The following is an 18,730-nucleotide window of genomic DNA, read 5'->3' as shown; positions in this document are numbered from 1 at the left end:
GTAGTCAGAGATCAATGATAACGAGTTTCACATAGCAACATGTTTCTTTATTGAAACAAACATAGCAATGACATGTTGGACACATTTTCAATTAAGGCTTGGCTGCCATTCTTTTGCATTTAGTGTTCTTTGACAACAGGCATCTGGTCTGTGAGACGCTCTGAGAAAAACTACATCATGACATTAATGACACATTTTTCAACATCAGTACTGTTATAAAACAGACAAGACAGTCCAAAGCAAAACAAAACTCAAATCAATAATAGATTATATTGCACAGAATTCAAACCACTCAATACAAGCATCAAACCAAGCAACTGATGATTTAAACTTTCCTGACATTCATGAACATGAACATTTAAAGAGATTTGCATTAATCTGTAGTTTAACTTAGTGCAAACACTCTATCTCACTGTAAAAAAGCTTTCGCAACAAAATTAGAATATCTTATATTTATATATATATATAGTATACTGTATGTATGTAAAAATGTGTGTTTTTATGTGTGTGTGTCTAATATCGTCCCTTGTAAATCCATTGGCACGTGCAGGATGGACAGTCCACGATGTCCAGAAAGAGGATAAAATCCAGAAGAATACCTATTCTACTTAAACATTAGTGGATGGCTTCAAATGTACAGTTCATCCCAGATTCTGTGCAGTTCACCAAGCAAGTGTCGCATAACTCAATGTAATCCTATAGCGTCTCTCTATTCTCAGTGAAAATAAAAAATAAAATATCAAACACAGCTGCCAGGAACAAGAAAAAGCAAATAAAAATCATATACAAGCCCTCTACAAGCTCTGTACAGCCAGCTGACAGTTTTATAGGGACACTTTGCTAAGACTAATGCAGTCTAACAAGAAATCCTCCTTCATGAAGGTTATAATGAATAATGCTCAGAGAGGCGTTGATTTAGTGCTGATGAATTGTTTTGAACTGTACAGACTGTTTTTCTGTCCACACCATTTATATAAACGAGGCTGAATAACAGAAACACTTCTATTTATATTATGTAGTAGCACAGACTACAGTATATCTTCCAAATAACCACACAGTTCAGTCAATGCCTCTCTATAACAATTTAACTAAAAACTGAACATTATAACCATCATGATACGAGGATTCATTTGAGGAACTTTGTATTAGACTGCATTACTTTTAGCTAACTGTAACTAATTAACTGCCAACTGAGTGTATTTTAGTAATACTGGACGGTAAGGCAAAATCTAATACTGTAGCTTCTAATTACTGCCATGGGCGGTGTAAACCACAGTGTAATGTCAAATACAGGAGTGCTTTGCGCGTACGTACATGGCACAATAAACTTTAAATAAAGTTGTCAAATCAGCAGAACAATGAAAACACTTCAGCGTGTATGTTAATATCTTTGGCCAAGTGGTGTAACGATCTGTAACACAATTCCTGCTTTGCAAACAAAATGAGGAGTACAGAGTTTGTCGGGTGAACTACAGAGGTATTATTATGTGCAAGTCATGATGAAGTTCCTATAGAACGTCCTATGTATTCAAATTTTGTAGTCAGCAGATTCCAGTCCAGTCTCCTAATGAGCTTTCCTGCATGGGTTATCTGATGTCTGGCAGCCCATTTTGGGATATTTCACCTGCACGCGGAACAGAGTCCCATCAGCGCACATGCAGAGCTTGTACCGCTCCAGACCTTCATCAAAATACACGTCTCCTGCAGAGTTGGGGATGCGTGTGGCGTTGAACATGACTGATCCGTTGAGGACGATGCTGTTTTCCTGCAGAGAGAAAAGAATATATAATCCATAAGGCGTCCTCTGAGTTTTAGCTTTATCAGATTCACAAGATAGAGTTATCTACACTTACAGCCCTGAGCTCGATGCCTCCGCCCATTTTGAACTCTACAGTCCGGCCCATGATGTTGACCCCTTCGTTTCCACGAATGATAGCCTTGCTGTCCCCTTTGATGTTCAGGTCGGACGCTGCACTGCTGGTGATCTACAATCAGAGACAACCGCACACTTCTTTAGACTACATGACATTTTCCACACATGGGTATGATTTATCATTAAATTAAAATAAAACAAATGTTTAACCATCGAACAAAGTACCCCAAGATCACAAACTCCACACTTTACTCCAACAAATTATTTTCCTCACTTTTTTAAAGGTAAGAAAACTATTTGATCATATGAAGGCTTGATCCCTTGCAAGAAGCATTGTTGATTGCATCTTAAAGCACGATATTTAGATTTACAATCTTTAAGACGCTGGGACACTCAGTTGCATATTGATATACTTGTGCTAGATACCCCAACATTGTACAATTATTTTAGTTTTTTTTCTTATTTTGGACTCTCCTAGTCCATAGAAACACTCAGATTATTTATGACTGACTTGTCAACAGCCATCATACAGTTATCAACAACATACACTCCTAAATATAGAAGGAAACTCTATGCCAATGCCAACAAGTCAACATTCTCTGCAAGAAAATGTGTTTTTGAGCAACACAACAGATACAGATCCACAGAAAACATTTTGAAATGAAGTCATATCATGGTGTGCAGTGACTTTTACAGAAACACCACTTTTGTTCCTTTTACATTCATTTCTATGCCTTCTGAAAAAAAAGGACATAAAAAATGTCAACAACATACACACCCTTTCTGTGGAGGCCTTTTTAACACTGAGGACTTTGACTCCTTTTGGCAAGTGGAACTCATGGTTTTCAAAGTCTGTGCTGAAGTATGTGTTCTGGGTGCGAGGGTCTGTGAAGGATATGCCAACATCGCTGACGACTGACGTCTTGTCCTTTTCTACGCTCAGCTTAGAACTGCCTTGCTGGAACACAACCTGGAGCAGAACAAATACAGTAAAAGAGAAGAGTTGTTGAAGCAACAGTTTCAAATACAGACCATTTTCTAAGTGCTTATTGTTGATTGTAAGTATAATGTGTTTCTCACCGGGTTATTGTTGCCCACAATGACCAGGTCCTGGTCCTTACGGCCTCCTATTGTGCTCTTGTGCAGTGGGTGAACGATGCCCATGTCCGCCTTCTGTTTGAAGCGCAGCAGGCCAGTCTCATGAAACTCCATGCTGTCACAGCCATTTGGACCAATACGGATCACTGTCCATATTACTAGTGTTATCTGAGGACCAGTAATGAAAAAGATTCATGATTCATTCAACACAGCCATCATTCAGTGTCAATAATGCCATAAGTCTCAGTCACATCTTCTAAGGAAGATCCATAGATGAGTATTACACTTAATAGGACCACTCACAATGAGGTTAATTAGGGCAAGGAGGAAGAGGAGGATGATGATGCAAACAGCCATGTTCCCCTTGCGTCCTCTCAGCCCTGTCTTATGGAGACGCTCTTCTTCTATTGGCACATAGCCAGCTTTAAAGTTACTGTTGTGTTCCTTGTTGATGGTGCGTCTTTCGATAGCCTTCTCTCGCATGGACTTCTTCACTGGCCCATTGGAGCTTTCCTGGAAAGGGAAACTTATAACTTATAAACTTATAAGAGTGTTGTAAATACTTACAACACTAAAATCTATCCTTTTTGCAGTATAATGTCAGAAATTCAAATTTTGCAGGACATACATATACAGAACCTATACAGTGTTTCCCCTAGCCGTTTTGTCTTGGGGGGGTGGGGGTCGATGAGTCCGGGGGGGGGGGGGGTGTATGTGAAGGTGTGTGTGTTCATCTCTCGCGCGCTCTGTTTGGATTAAATAAACACAAATAGGCTACAAACACACACATTGGCCTCTAGTATTTTATATTGTTTTCATATATTTTACTGATCGAAATTATAGAATAGGCCTACGAGTGTGTGTTTTATTGAGTGTGCGTATGAAAATAGTGGGTTTTTTAGGTGCTGTGGCTACAAGCAAATTTCATATTGTCTCTGTACAAAGACTTATTCAAGATTTGCGTTTGGGCAACACTGAAATATAACAGGCAAAACATCGAAATTCATTTATTCATGGCCACATTAAGTGAAATTATTAACTTTACCGATTATCCATCTGTCCTGCTGTGAGTGGACAACTTCTTTCAGTGGTGACTGACTGTATAAAAAATAAGATATAGGCTGTAGTCTAATATATAATGAACTAGGGATGCACATGTTTAACCGTTAACCGATAACAAGAACTTTGACCGATTAATACTATCGGTTATTTATTTATTTTATTAGCTCCTTATGTCGTCAACTCATGGGGGCGTGTTGGCACGAGTTCACGTGCCTTCAGTCATATTTCGCAGCAAAAAGTTACACAGGAGGACTGACAGTATGAGCAGCAGCCCCCATGAAGGAAGATCAGACAATAAATGTAACCTACACGGACATAGATGTGCATCACCTGTAACAACGGCGCTGGAAAAAAAAAAAAAAAAAAAGAGGACGTCGCTGCTCTCCAGCCTGTTCACCTGCAGCTCTCCTGCAGCTCCACAGAGGAGCTGTCAGAGGAGCTCTGCTGCTCCTTCAGCCTGGTGTTTGGCTGCACTTTGTATAAAAACAGTTCTACATTGGACGATCTAACCTCCAGAGCGCACTGATCAGCTGAGACAGAGCGCACTGATCAGCTGTCGCGGCGCACGTGTGTATTTAGCGGCAAAAAAAAAAAAAAATTGAAACAAAATTTTTTTATTTTTTTTTTATTTTTTTGGCCGTGCGCCGCAAGATTCTTAATCTTATCGGTTAACGGTTAATAATCGGTTAACAAGCGTCGGTTATCGGTCAGAAAAAAAATTCAAAATGTGCATCCCTATAATGAACTCCTGACGCTCAGCAGGTGAGGAGAACAACTGTAGGCGGAGACGCTCAGAGAGAAAGTCAACAGCAGCGGATCAGCTGATCTCTCCCTCCGTACAAACGCTCCGTTCTGATCCACTGGACTTTCAAAGTAAAGCTGACGCAGCTGATAATGAGTTAAATAGTGAAACAGCGGTGCTTTTATCGCCAGTTTTATGATTAAACAAAATAGACCAGACGCCAAAACGACTGCTGCAGGGCGCGAGCCGGCCGCGGAGGTGCACGCCGCGGTGAATCTGATTCGCGGCGCTTCCTCGCCCGGTGTGTACCCGGCGTGAGCGCTGGTATTTAAAAATCAGATGGCAGAGGGAGAATAGTGCCGTTTGGTTGCTTGGGCAGCTTGGGTGCTTCAGGTGGAGCGCTCTACAGTTTGATCAGACCAACAGGTCCGCTTTGACCGCGATTGGCTCCTTGATGTCCGGTTTTTCAAGGGGGGCGGGGGCCCGTGCAGGCGGGGCGGACCGCCCCGCCAATAGAACGGTAGGGGAAACACTGCTATACGTACAGGTACATTTCATACATATTTGTACAACATTTAAAATATAAGCACAAATACATATATATATAATTTTTTTTGCTTATATTAATATACATATATATATATTTGTGCTAATATTTTAGAAGTTGTGCGAATCGATCAAAGTTGATATTATAAACTGGGAGTTCCAAAAGTCTGAGAACATGCTCATAGAATGAGAACTTCAATATGTTTTTTGTTGTGTGTTAAATTTATAGAAAACATACATGCAGTTCTGATAAATCAGCATAGAAATCAGTAATATATGGTTAGAACATCTTATACCCCTGATAATACAAAATAAAAATGAATCATAATGACTTTTTACTGTATGTAATATGCAGATTTCACGGGTACTAAACGTATTCATATCCAGAGGATGTGTATTAAATGAAATATAGCTATGGGTTCACTCTTGATAGATAAATACAGCTATGTCATACATCACATTTCTGTGTGGGCTGGTCTCCATAGTTACATCCATTCACCTGAACATGCTTTTCTCACCGTGATTAGAAAAACTGTGTGCACCTCTCCACATTCAGTATTAGCACAGTCCACTTTAACTTATTGTCAGTGTGTCTCTGTGCTCTCCACTGGAATGTATCTCAGTTAAATGCCTCGAGACTCCCTGTCTGTGGCCATGACTAAAAATAAACTGCACTTGTCTTTGCAGTAAAATGAAAATAAACTCATGAGTCGCACAGTAGGCTATCTACGTTTTTCGCATTAGCTACACCACTTCAGTGTCAAACAGCAGGTTTAAACGTGATTAAATCATAGCATTTTGATTCCCTCAGCGCTGCCCATAATAACGAAGCGCAGGCCAGTATTTCTCACACTGAGATTAACGCGAGGTCTGCAGCGAACCGCCAGGAGACCACAATCGCTCATACATGTTCGTATATATTGAATAATCATCATTAACGAAATCTCCAGTGAAACACACGGGGTATAATGAAATAATAACAACAGATATTGAACATAACGGACCTGTTCGGACGCCATGTTGACCCTCCCTCTCCTGCTCGCGCAGTGACAAGGGACGTACCACTTCTCTCAAAGGAGGGTGAGTCAACAACTGTGCTGATAATTATAGAGTGTATGGTAATTATTTATAAATAAATTAGTCATGTTAAGACCAACGAGAGAGGGAGAGAACATTATAGTATTTTATCTGGACTGCGCAGATTTAAAAAAAAAAGAAAAAGAAAAAAGAGAGAGAGACAGAGGTGATAATGGCCCGGTCCAAGTTCAAACAGCCAATGACAGAAGGATCCTAAAATAGAAAAACATTCCCATTCATATTTTCCATAGGTAAACCACCAAAGCGACCATAATACCAGACTCTTCTTGATTGGTTGGTTTCATATTTATATATATTTTAAATCTTAGTTTTGTTAAGACTCGCAAACAAAAACTATACACTTGAGAGAACAGCTGTCTCTCCATTTTACATAACCCAAGAAAAATATAAAGGGCCAGTTGTCCAGAAGACGCAGGGGACAGTGGCCCCTGTAAGTTAGACCTGCACCAGTTTGTACGGTAGCCTATATGGAATTGATATTGGGCTATATATTGATATTGATTAATGTGCATAATACAAATGTTACAACTAGCTACTATTAGTACTGCTAATAATACCTGACTATTACTTTTTCTTTTTTATTATTAAATGTACTCATCTAGGCCTACTTATGGTGACTACATCAGCTGCAGGTGTAATTAAATTATCACAGGTTGTATTTGTAATCGGATTTAATCCAACATAGTCGTAGCCTATATCTGTTACTGAGCCTCGGGGTTTACTATGGTGTCCCTGGTGTCGTTTGTCAGGATGACATTACAGTCGTGTTTTCATCACTACAGAGCTGAACTTGCAGAGTAGCTGACTGTCAAAGAACCGTGCTCGTAGTTGATCCGTCCGTCAGAGGTGATTTATTGAGGCTCGGTGCGTGTGGGCTGGCTGTCGGCTCGTCTCCTGGCTCGGTTACCACAACTGAGGCGGTGCTTGGCATCTGTGTCGGAGGTGGAGAGGGCTGCTGCCAGGACGGGACTTCTTCTTTTTTCTTTTTTGCTCTCTCTACAGATTAAAGGCTGCTGTCCTTCTCCTGGGGCATCTTAAACCTCAGAAGATTAGTCAGTGTGGACGGACATGGCCGACACTTTAAGGAGACTGACCAACACATGTTCCTTCAGTGTCCTACAGGACAAGCTCGAAAGCTGGCACAAAGACTACCATGTAAGTTCATCAATAAATCATGACCGACCTCAATCTGAATCTGACCAAACCACTTCCTGAACCCTTTATGCTCCTGAGTGGCTACTACAGCTGAAGGGTTGCAGGGTAACATTGTAGCTACTCTTTAAATTAAATTTAATGAAATGATGGCTTTGTTTACACTTGTCACTTTTTTATGGACACTGGAGAATTAGTTGTTGTTATTTGTGTAATGGTGGACGTAGCTGTGTTTGTGTTTTGGAAACGCTTGAAATTATTTAAAACATCACAGTAAAGGAATGCACTTGAGTTGATTAGCCTGTATTGATTTCCCGGTGGTAGAGTTTGGTTGCCATGGACGCCGGTTGCCTTAGCTACTGTCGGACTATTTCAAAGATCATTTACTTCACTGGGAAGATGGTTCACGTCGTAGTACTTCCGGGAGAAATCCGCTGTGCCTCGCACAGGGACCGGAAATTATATGATTTCTAAACTTCATTTATAGTTAGGCTACTCTGACCTGCACATTTACGCACAGGTTATATTTTGAATGCACACAACAGACAATTTACCAAATTAAATCGTTTATTTTCCGTAGAGTTGCAAAACATTGACACCTGTTGCTTATCTTGAGTAGTGTTTGACTCTTTGGTTTGAGTGGTTATCCGGATGTTCAACAGTAATAAATCACAATTGCCCACAAAAAAATAATGTAGCAAGCAGCAAATACTAGGCTATATTATCTAATCAGATGCAACAATACAGATAGGCTACAGATACAGGCTGTGACATTATGTGAGTGCTTCAGTACAGTCATCTTTTCATCTCTTCAACTTGCACAGAAATTGTTTTCCTTTATTTCATTTTATTTTGTATTTTATTTTATCCTCCCAGTTAATTTCCTGTGACCAGAATCTGAACAGATGTTGCGAGCTGATTGAATTAACTGCTAAAATCCAGGGCCAACTATTTACTATTCTCAACCACACAGCTGCAGAAGGTAAGTTAACATCTTTAGTTTTGGACTTATATTGTTTTCTTTCATAAAGCATTTGATAAATCAACGCCGAGGTCTACTTTATGCATCTGTCCCCATGAACCAGGTGGACACTATGCTGGAGTGGAGACTCTCAAAACGCGGCTGCTGCCGTGGCTTGGAACCTGTTTCTCCATGGCAAAGCCCTCAGTCACTGACAACACCAGTCTACAGCTCATGCAGGTGGTATTATCTGATGCCAAGCTTAATGGCAAAGAATGTCTCATCAGTATATGTAATAGAATAATGCCAATTTTGTGCTCAATTCAAATCTTTTCTAGTGTTGTAGTGATTACATGTTTGATCACCAGGACTCAGTGGAAAAGGACAGGAGGATCAGGGAGCTCTCTGCCTCCCATGAGGATGACATGCAGAAGATAGAGACTCAGCTGTGCTCCACTCGTTTACAGTTGGACTCTGTCAGAGCAGAGTGAGTTTTTATATAGACAACAATACTGTTATACTGACTAACAAAACCACAAATCAAGGGAGCAGTGGAAATCCTGGACTCCAGGCAGCCAGAGTTTGGCTATGATAATAACTTCATATATCTTCACACAGTCTCATCCCAGGCTGAATTATGTAAATACATGAAATATACTATTATACAGTAATTCATATACATTTTCTAATGTATGATTGAACAGATTGGATGATGCTCAAAAGGAACTGGATGACACAAAAAGCAAATCAGCAACTACTCTGCTGGCCACTGAAGATGAAATATTACAATTGAAAGAAGAGTGAGTGGAATAAAATACCAATTTTCAGAATCTATGTATGAACATTTCTGTTGATTTAAAACGAGCCTGTGTTTCAGTTTGCGATCCGCACATGAGCAGGTGGAGATTTATAAGAGGAAGCTGGATGCGCTCGATGACTACGAGCGGCAGATTCGCATGCTGAGAGATGAAGTGTCCTACCTGAGCACAGAGAAAGCCATGCTGCAGGACAGGTATGTGCATATATCCAGTGCAATTACTTATATACCACATACACACACTGACACCTGTCCACAGAGCAGTCTCTAAGAGTAGTCTCTATGTGAGTCTCTTTCCTCTCTTTTCCACTTTCAGGCTGGTGAGGAGTCGTTCTCCGAGCCCAGTGTCCAGAGTCAGTCACACCCCCAGTCCCATGAGGAGCGAGTCACCCACCAGAGCTCAGCTCACCAACTCTTCCCGCCACGCACGCCTGGTGTCTCGCTTCAGTGACCTGTATGCTGTGGAGCGGCTGGAGGCCCAGACCCTGCTTCGACGCTACATTTCTGATTTAGAGATGGTCCAGAAAATCATCTTTATTGCAGTCGTGGTATGAGCAGAATAATTTTAGATCCACCTATAGATATAGGAATTTGATTGACTGGTATATATTTATAATATTTTAAAGGTCCAATGATTCATGTGACCAATGATTTCTCAGTGATTGAAATCAGTTATGGCAGATTTCAGTTTAACACTAGGGGGAAAACAAATCATGCAAGGTTGCTGACTGCTGGTTTTAAGGCTCACTTTTTGAATACAGAACACTGGCTGTGTGTATCTCCCCGTGGACTGAAGCCTTTATACTTTCACAGTATTAATATAAAACCTAGACCTGATTCATAATCAAAGAAACATCTAATATCTAATACTTTATGTCACCTTTAAAGTGAATGTTGTGTTTAATTTTAACATCCATTTTTCAATATTATCCTATGGTGAGAAATATTCTAATGTTTGATAATATCAAATAACGACCCAAGCATACTTTTCATTTCTTAGGAATCCTTTAAGACAGCAAAACTAGCCTACCGTCACTTCAAGCTGCGTGTGAAAAAGACTTTGTCCCCATCGCACTATGGACCAGAAAGTCTAGATGACGCGGCTGTGGACTACATTGTCAGAAATTTGGACTTATATGATGTCCAGGACAGTGTCAATGTAAGAATACATTTAAAAATGTTAGAAAGAAATTATTGCACTTGACAAAAGGCAGTGTATCTGACAGTGTGTGTGTGTGTGTGTGTGTGTGTGTGTGTGTGTGTGTGTGTGTGTGTGTGTGTGTTTCCTCTCCTCAGAGTGTGATCAATGCCATGAATGTGAATCCCAGGATCTCCTTCCCACCAGAAGTGGACTTTGCACTCATCAGTACCTTGATTAGAGAGACCTGCAGGGTGGCCTTTGCCATGCAGACTCTGGAGATCCCACTTGACTTGGCCTTTGCCAGTGACGGAGAGCTTTACAATGACAACAAGTCAGTTCAGTGTAAAATAATACTGTGTTTAAATCCTACACCAGGTCTCCACAACATCACTTAGGTTATTTGATATCTTGACCAGTAGATGTCACCCTCAACACACACATGACGGCGACTAAAACTCCCCCTCCCCTCTCTCTTTGATAGGTATCGTCGTAGCTATGACTCTGAGTTTGCTGCTCCTCTGGTGATGTACCACGTGTGGCCGGCCTTGGTGGAGGGAACTGTGGTAATAGTGAAGGGCGAGGCGGTGACTAGAAGAGGTGCTATGGTACGGACTTAATATTGGTATCATAATGTCAGGTGTTGATCCAGAGGACAGTAATAGTACACTGAGGAGGCCAAACATTCACTGGTAATGGTTGTTGTGCCTTGCAGTGGAGCAGAAGCCGCAGCCACAGCAGGAGCAACAGCCCTGTGCGTTCTCGCTCTCTCAGCCCGACTCGCAGTCTTGTAAGTCTCTATAACATTTGACAGTCCAACCAAGTGCACTGAAAGACAGTTTGGTATTTATTAAGTTTTATTTCAAATCCAAATGTTTCATTTCTTACTTAACAACATGCATGCACTACAATGGCCCAAAGGGTACGTACTTCAAAATCACTGCTCTATTGATTTAGGTTTGTTTAAGCTTTGATTTACTACAATTGTAAATGTAATCAACATTATTCTCTCTTTTAGGCATTCAGGAGCAAAAGAAGCTTGTCCCCTGAACGTCTGACAACCAGACACCTGTGAACTCTGGAGAATCAACACCCGAATTTCATGTCCATAAAGTAAAGTCTATTATACTTTAAATTCAGATTTCACCATTTTCTGCTTTGTCTCCTCCCAAAGAATAATAAATCAATGAAATCCTTCGGTACTGTAACATACTCAGTCAAATGCTGTGCAGATTTTACATGGTCAGAAATGTCAGTTTTATGAGACACGGTCAGTAACAAGAGGTCAGTAGACCGTTGATGAAGCAAAGCAGCCTGGCAGCTAACTGAACAGTTGTCTGAGTTTACTATACGTGGTGTGTTATAGGTTTTTGATAGAAACTGTTTTAGTGATGATCAGGAGTTTATACCTTTCAGGGGTAACTTCGACCTGCACAGTAGCACTTTCTTAGTCTGAGCTAAACGTAGCAAATATTCAAAATGTAGCCCTTTAACCTCTCACCAGAAGTCAATGTCCACGTAGGACAGATAGTGTGGTGCTAATCATCAGTGCTAACTTCAAATCCTCCAGTACTTGAGTAACTGAGATTGATCATTGTGTTTTTTTTAGTGTTACTGGTCGCTGTTTTTCTTTCGGTGCTATTGTTTTATAATGTGAGAACTGGCATCATGTGACCTCGATAGGCTTCAAACCTTTTATTGTCTCCATAATAGCCTGTTGTCTGTTTATAATAGGCCATATGTGTGATAGCTAGAGATGGTTATGCTTTAAAACTTTGAAACTGCTTTTTTTTTCTTTTTTTTAAAATAGTCACTGTAGTAACTTGTCACTGTGTGTAAGAATATGACCGGGAGGTATTTTACAACATTTTCTTGGTGCATTGAACAGAACATTGTATTTATTATTTTATCATTTACAATTCATGCATTGTTTATCACCAGATACATGATACTACTGTACTTAATTTGCCTTTTAACGGCTTGACTTTAGATACTAGAATTAATTTGATTTCACCATGATTTGATTTTTGTTGTGAGATGAAAATATTCTGGCTGTGCCTTTTATCATTGTTTTGTTAGAAATCATTATAAACAATAAAAGAAAAGAAACTCTTATAAAAGTTGTTTAAAGTAGCCTACAGTTGAATTTTTCAGTAACCTTTCCAGCAGTACAGTTATACCTGTCTGCACTCAACACTCAATACACTCAAACACTTTTCACAGAGGCGACTTTGGTAATGTTTGTAATGTGGCACGGTAACACATCTAGACCAATTCAAATTGAAATTTGGGGCAAACCTTTTATTTTACTGAATGCTGCTCTCTCTTGTATGTTGGGCTATCGATGGACTCCACTTATTCGTTATTTTTTCCTCAATAGATTTAACAAGTCCCCCAATTTACATATCCATAACCCTGGAGTTTTACCATTATTCTATTTTATCACTAGATGGCGCTGTCACTCTATCAGTGAAAGGAGCCCAAGCGATACCCTCAGCAAGTATTAATCTTTGGTTTGTCCCATGTGGTACAAAACACATTTATATGCATATGAGTCAAAATTTTAAAGCATGATAACTCATACACTGGGGTCCAAACTGGAACTTTGAACTCCTCTGTAGACGGGGAAAATGTTGTGACATTATACACACTGAGTAGACATGGCACAAGCCTGAAGAATATCCTGATAGAAGGCAAAGGTTAGGATTTTAAAAAAACATCCGCTTTTAACAACTTGAACTCCCTGTGCATCATCTGCCTGTGTGAGTGTGAGTAGTTAACACTTGTGAAATCCTTGAGGGAATCCCAGCAGCAGCCTCCCCTGTCACTGTGCCCTCATCATCATACTCAGCCATCTAATTGGGTCTCCAGGCCTCGCTCTGTCCTGCACCAGACAAACCAATTACACTCTCAGCTCTTCAAACCATATGTAATATCTGGAACCAGGCGTTTGTTCTGCAGAGCAGAAACTGAGCTGTAGGAGGCCTCCATGACCCCCCAGTCCTCTCCAAGAACAGTCTCTGAGGTTTTCCTCACTGATTGCTGCTGCAGATGAGATGCATGTATTCAGATTTTTTTATACTGCTTATCCTTTTAGCTGCTTCAAATTCTTTCTTTTTTTTTTTTGAGTGGCTAGTAATCACATTCGTCAACAAGCGGTTACACTCAGCTGGAGAGTTTGTGTGTGCAAAAACTGCTTAAAAATTACATGGTGTGCTTATGGTTGAGCTGATTAGCATCCCACATCAGAGAGTGCTGCTCGAAAATATTCTACGAATGCTAGGGATGCATGCATAATATCATCTTTTGGTTTCACACCACAAAAAGGGCAGAAATGTGTTTTGGTTCCAGTGTGAACATGGAGCCAACACTAGAGAAGTGTGTTGTTGTAGAGACAGCCATAAAGATTCACATGGGTCCTCAGAAGTGCAGCCTTATAGTAGTGATGCCAAGAGAACATATATGGAGAAAAAATGGTCACATTATGCAGAAATCTGTGTCATGGAAACTTCCACCGTGCCTCCACATCACATTCCCACACAATGAGCTCCTTGTCTTGATGTGCAGCTGCTCAGAGAAGGTCCTGGTTCTCGGGATAGAGGTATGATATGATGATATGACCTGAATGGATGAAGATGAGAGACAAGAAACTGTTTTATGAACGAAGTTTGGAAGATTTATTTTGACATTTTTGTGACAGAACCTAAAAGTGTCTCTATATAGATGTAGCCATCTCCTGGTAGCAAACTGACAGTAGTGGTTGGCGATCACCCTAAACACACTCCAAGCTGCGAATCCAGCCAAAGTTTCCAGTGTGGTGGCAGGAGCCTGACTCATCACTGCTGGACCGTGTGATGTTTCCTCTGGCTCTTCTTAATGTGCTCAATGCTGGCAAGAGGAGAGTTTCTGGATCTTGAGCATGATGGGCACCCGCCCTTATCCCACAGCTAGACCAGAGGGGGAGTATTAATAGGGGCTGTTCATCACAGCACATGATGATATGGTTATGGGTGACCACACTACAGTGTGTAAATCAAAGACAATATTAAAATAGACATGAGGGGAAGAAGGGGGGAATGAAGGAAATCAAGGCGTAAACACAATCGAGGCAAATGGGGGATGTAGTCAGTGACAAAACAGCTCATTCCCTCCAAGCAGCTACTTACTATGAGTATTTACCACCAGTTGCTCTCTTCTGTGGTAGAGTCACCCCTCAACAGAGGAGTCAATGAGCCACTGCAGGTCGACTCTGTATCTTAGTGCTGACTGTGGCCCAGAGAGGCAGTTAAGCACATCTGGAATGGAGCAGGATGCTCCACAATTTACGACAGCAGGGACAAAACAGAGGTAGAGCAAATAGCACTCATGACTGTGGCGTCATGCATCAACCCACTGTTGTGTGTGAATAATTGTAAGTGCAACCCCACCACACCCTCTTAACTCCCATTCTAAGCCGTGCTGGATCACCCATGGGTGTATTTCCCTGGCTGTTACGACGGGTATGAGGTCACGGCGAAGGGCCGGCCCAGTGGATGCTGCTGAGCAGCAAACAGGCATGACCGCTGATCTCCCTCTCAGCTCCGGTGAGGTCAGACATCAAGTGACCAAATCGTCTGCCAGAGATACCACGGATAAACACTTCCTTCCTCTCTCTATGACAACTTTCATATCAAATAAAGAAAGTGATTTAGAAGTTGGACTCTCTTTTTCCCTGAGCAGACATTAGTCCAGACCGTTTCCTCTTCCTGATGTGTCGTCCATTGCACATCTGGGCTCGCACAAGCCACAGCAGATAAAGAATATCTGGAAGTTAAGTGATTCTGTGAGACTTGGTTTCTGTGTTGATGAATTTGTGATTTCCCGACACCACAGAGGGAAATGAAATGTCTCAGAGATCTGTCCAAGTGCAGAAAAAAACACATTGACCTGCTCATAATAATCTTTATAATCTTCCCATGAAATCAGCTCAGCTAATGAGCTGCACAGGCCCTGCCTGGTAACCATGTGCCCTGCTCTTTCATGATCTTGAAAGAGCAGTGCCACAAAAGCACCGAGGGCCCAGACGGAGGTGATTTGGTTCATGATTTTCCACAGGATCATTTTAAACACATCATCAAAAATAAAATCTCAGAGGCTGTCGTGACCTTTTCTCTTTCTTCGGGACGGAGGAGATCAACCAAAATGTCAGTGGTCTGGCAAAGTCAGAGAAACACATTTTATTTTTCAGATGAATAATCTGACAGCAGCTGAGTAAAGATATCAATCTGTGCTGTAATTGCATGCTGGGCTTTGTCAGAAGGTGCACTGTGCTGAACCCAACCTGCTTCTTGTCTTCAGAAAGCCAGCCCTGCCTGCACCATAGAGAGGCTGCATACAAAAACACATCTGGATGATGTGATTAATGGGAATAACAGTCATCCATTTACATTACAGAGCAGCACTGGCAGCGTAGAGGGCCGTGCATGCAGGTGTGAGCGTTGTAGATTACTGCTCCTCGGGGGCTTGTTACGCTTAGATTTCATACTCTGACGGAAACAGGCGATCAAACCTGGCGCCAATCTCGTGTCCGATTGGCCTTGGTCCTGAACACCCCCACCCTGAACAGGGGTGGTGGAAAGGAACATTAGAGGGAGAAAGAAAGAAAGACCTGGTAGATCTGAGAGCTGGAATAACAGCAACCTCACGGAGGACAAGTACAACTATTAAATATATGGAAACTTTCTTGTGGCTGTGGTTTGACCTCCGGGGGAGCTGAGTCTTTACAGCTCCACTTCCACTGACTCAACATAGAAGCCTCAGTCTTTGGTTGTGTCTGTGTGTGTGTCTCACAAAGAGAGGCCGGGAGGTGAAACCTTTCCATTTTCATGAGGGGAAAACTGGCAGAAAAGAAAACAGGAGAACAGAAAAATAAAAGTGGCTGACAGAGCGAATAGAACACTAGAGTAAGATGCCAGTCGGCCCAGATTTAGTTTTATAACTTAATTTTTTTTTTTTATAACTTTTTATTCAGTTATGGATGATTAAATATGTAAAGATGATGGATTTGAATGTGACATTTTGACTCCAGGCCCTGCCGACATGTATCATGCTGTCTGTATTCAGCTGATGTCACCACCAGATGGCAGGTCAGTACTACAATTCACTTCAGTGGAGCCCAGTTTCTCACACAGCCACTTACAGAGTGGTAGAGTTAGTTTTCACATCATTTTGTTCGTTGTGCAGTAAAACTTTAAACTCAAGTGAATGTTTTACATGAAGAAGATGCAGAACAAACCTCTTCACTATAATCATATGATTATACATTATATATATGATTATATACTGTATATATATTATAGTATATTGTCTGATTAATATGTTTGTGTTATACATGCTTATATCAAGACAGATGTTTCTATATAATTTGTCTACCAGGGAGGGAATAATTACCACTCATATGTAAATGTATTAAAAGAGCATACATGAAAAAAACTGTGGACTTTTACAAACATGTCTGCCTTTTGATTCAGGGAATGTGTTCTTCTCTGTATATTCTGTTATATCAGATATTTATGCAACATATTATAAAGCATACCTAAACATATATTGTATGGGACAGACATATAGAATGTATATCAATGTATTCAAGTAAACTTAGATACTTATGTGTTTATAAATATATATTTCATCAAAATTCAATATATGCACATACATTCAATTGAGACCATGCATACAAGTTAAAGGTGAATTTATAGATGATTTGTATGTCAATTCCTGTAAGTTAACAAGTAACTACAGTTGACAGACAAAAGTATTTACTTCTGAGACAAATGGATAAAAGTACTGTGTAAAATAAAATGGACAAAACAAAACGTTCTTTAGAACTGTACTCGAGCACAGTTCTTGAATTGATGGATCTTCTACCAGCGGATTAGAAAGGCTCACAGTGAGCTGTACCTGGAGACCTTATGGTGAATCTCTCAGTCGACATGGACTTGGTGATCGCACCAGTGGGACAAACATTTTCCAGCTGATCCCCTGTGATATATGCATGCTTGTCTGCCAGGGGCCTCTGAGCCAACACGAGCCTGTGTGAGGACGCTCAGTCCTTCATTCCAGATGCCCCACTGTGGTTCCCAACCGTCAATCCTCAAGACGGGAAGATAAATATTTCTTTAGGTAAAAAAACAGAGGTGGCAAGGAGAGAGAATGACTGGTAGGCAGGTTTCAGTTTTCCTGTGTGTTATGAGGAATATAACAACAGTATTAGCCTACATGTAGGAGTGAAGGCCCTGGGGGTCAAGTTAATTCATATGGCAATTTTGTCTCTGAAGTGCATATAAAGACAAATCAAATTAATCATGTTCTGGAAATAAACTCTTTATTTGCATTGTTGCAAACATGATCCCAGTGTTCCCTTTGTGTTCACCAGTTTGCTGATTGCAGTGGTATTGATATATGTATGATATAATGCAAAGTGTCTGAACATGAAAGCCTGTGTTCAGTATGTTGTGGATGTGTGTGTGTGTGTGTGCACACACAGCAGTTCAATTAGATGTTTTCTTGAAGGTCCTTGGATGGACAATAGATGGGTTGGTTTTGCCACAAGGCTGCACTTTATAATAGAAACTGAATCAAATACTGATTAAATCCCTTGCAAAGGTTTAGGGCCATAGACTGCAAAAGCATCTGAAAGAAAATGATTCTCATTCAGTCTGATTGACAGTGTGAACATCCTGATATGTCATTGTTAATCGGCGCTCAATCATCCTCAGTGGGACGTCTCGACACAGCACTGACACGTGTCAGCACAAACACGTGTTGCCAATCAGAGAAATTGTTACGCAACACAGGGATAACGACGCAGCTCCGTCTCAACGGATGAATCTTCTCTTGATTATTGCTGCGACATATCTCATTTTCACATTTGCACTAAAAGCCTTTTCATGAACACCAGCCCTTCCTGTCTTGACAGCGCTTTATTCCCCGATGACGCCCTCCACTTATACGTTGTTAAACACTGAGCAATAACTCTGTCCTCTTTGGCTTTAGTGAAGCAGAGAGAGTTGTATAAGAGGAGCAGGGTGAAGGTCATGCGCAGTTGTCCAGGATGGTTTGGACTTCACTCATCATTGTACATTTCTCCAGCAGCACAGTCCCCAGTGGCTCCTGCTTCCCGCTAAGCAGTGACTCAGCTGTTTGTTGCCCAGTGTCTTTCATGCTGCCACCAAAGAAGACACTTACAAACACCAGCTGGTAGAACC

The 18,730-nt window shown here is 41.0% G+C and overlaps 2 protein-coding genes across 3 annotated transcripts; one reads left to right on the top strand and one right to left on the bottom strand.

The window, feature by feature from the left end:
- Positions 1 to 25: 25 nt before the first annotated feature.
- Positions 26 to 6,429, bottom strand: sgcb (sarcoglycan, beta (dystrophin-associated glycoprotein)). The gene is made up of 6 exons (XM_085773282.1): positions 6,326 to 6,429; positions 3,275 to 3,484; positions 2,954 to 3,139; positions 2,652 to 2,843; positions 1,854 to 1,985; positions 26 to 1,765 (listed from the first exon to the last, which is right to left on the bottom strand). The coding sequence occupies exons 1-6, from the start codon at positions 6,338 to 6,340 to the stop codon at positions 1,565 to 1,567; spliced, it is 936 nt and encodes a 311-aa protein (XP_085629408.1). The 5' UTR covers positions 6,341 to 6,429; the 3' UTR covers positions 26 to 1,564.
- A 754-nt stretch (positions 6,430 to 7,183) lies between these two features.
- On the top strand, positions 7,184 to 11,684 carry spata18 (spermatogenesis associated 18). Of its 2 annotated transcripts, XM_085773273.1 has the most exons (13): positions 7,184 to 7,289; positions 7,429 to 7,574; positions 8,448 to 8,553; positions 8,657 to 8,772; positions 8,901 to 9,019; positions 9,237 to 9,332; positions 9,410 to 9,544; positions 9,666 to 9,897; positions 10,350 to 10,508; positions 10,646 to 10,821; positions 10,972 to 11,095; positions 11,203 to 11,277; positions 11,506 to 11,684. In XM_085773273.1, the coding sequence occupies exons 2-13, from the start codon at positions 7,488 to 7,490 to the stop codon at positions 11,560 to 11,562; spliced, it is 1,482 nt and encodes a 493-aa protein (XP_085629399.1). In that variant the 5' UTR covers positions 7,184 to 7,289; positions 7,429 to 7,487; the 3' UTR covers positions 11,563 to 11,684. The 2 variants fall into 2 exon arrangements, with proteins under 2 accessions (XP_085629399.1, XP_085629398.1); XM_085773272.1 differs by lacking the exon at positions 7,184 to 7,289 and having other exon boundaries at positions 7,337 to 7,574.
- Positions 11,685 to 18,730: the final 7,046 nt, after the last annotated feature.

Source organism: Trachurus japonicus, chromosome 4, assembly GCF_045865225.1.
Source record: "Trachurus japonicus isolate A0001 chromosome 4, Traja_1.0".
Lineage (NCBI taxonomy): Eukaryota > Metazoa > Chordata > Actinopteri > Carangiformes > Carangidae > Trachurus > Trachurus japonicus.
The sequence above is the reverse complement of the archived record's forward strand: the minus strand, read 5'-3'. Positions and strand labels throughout refer to the sequence as shown.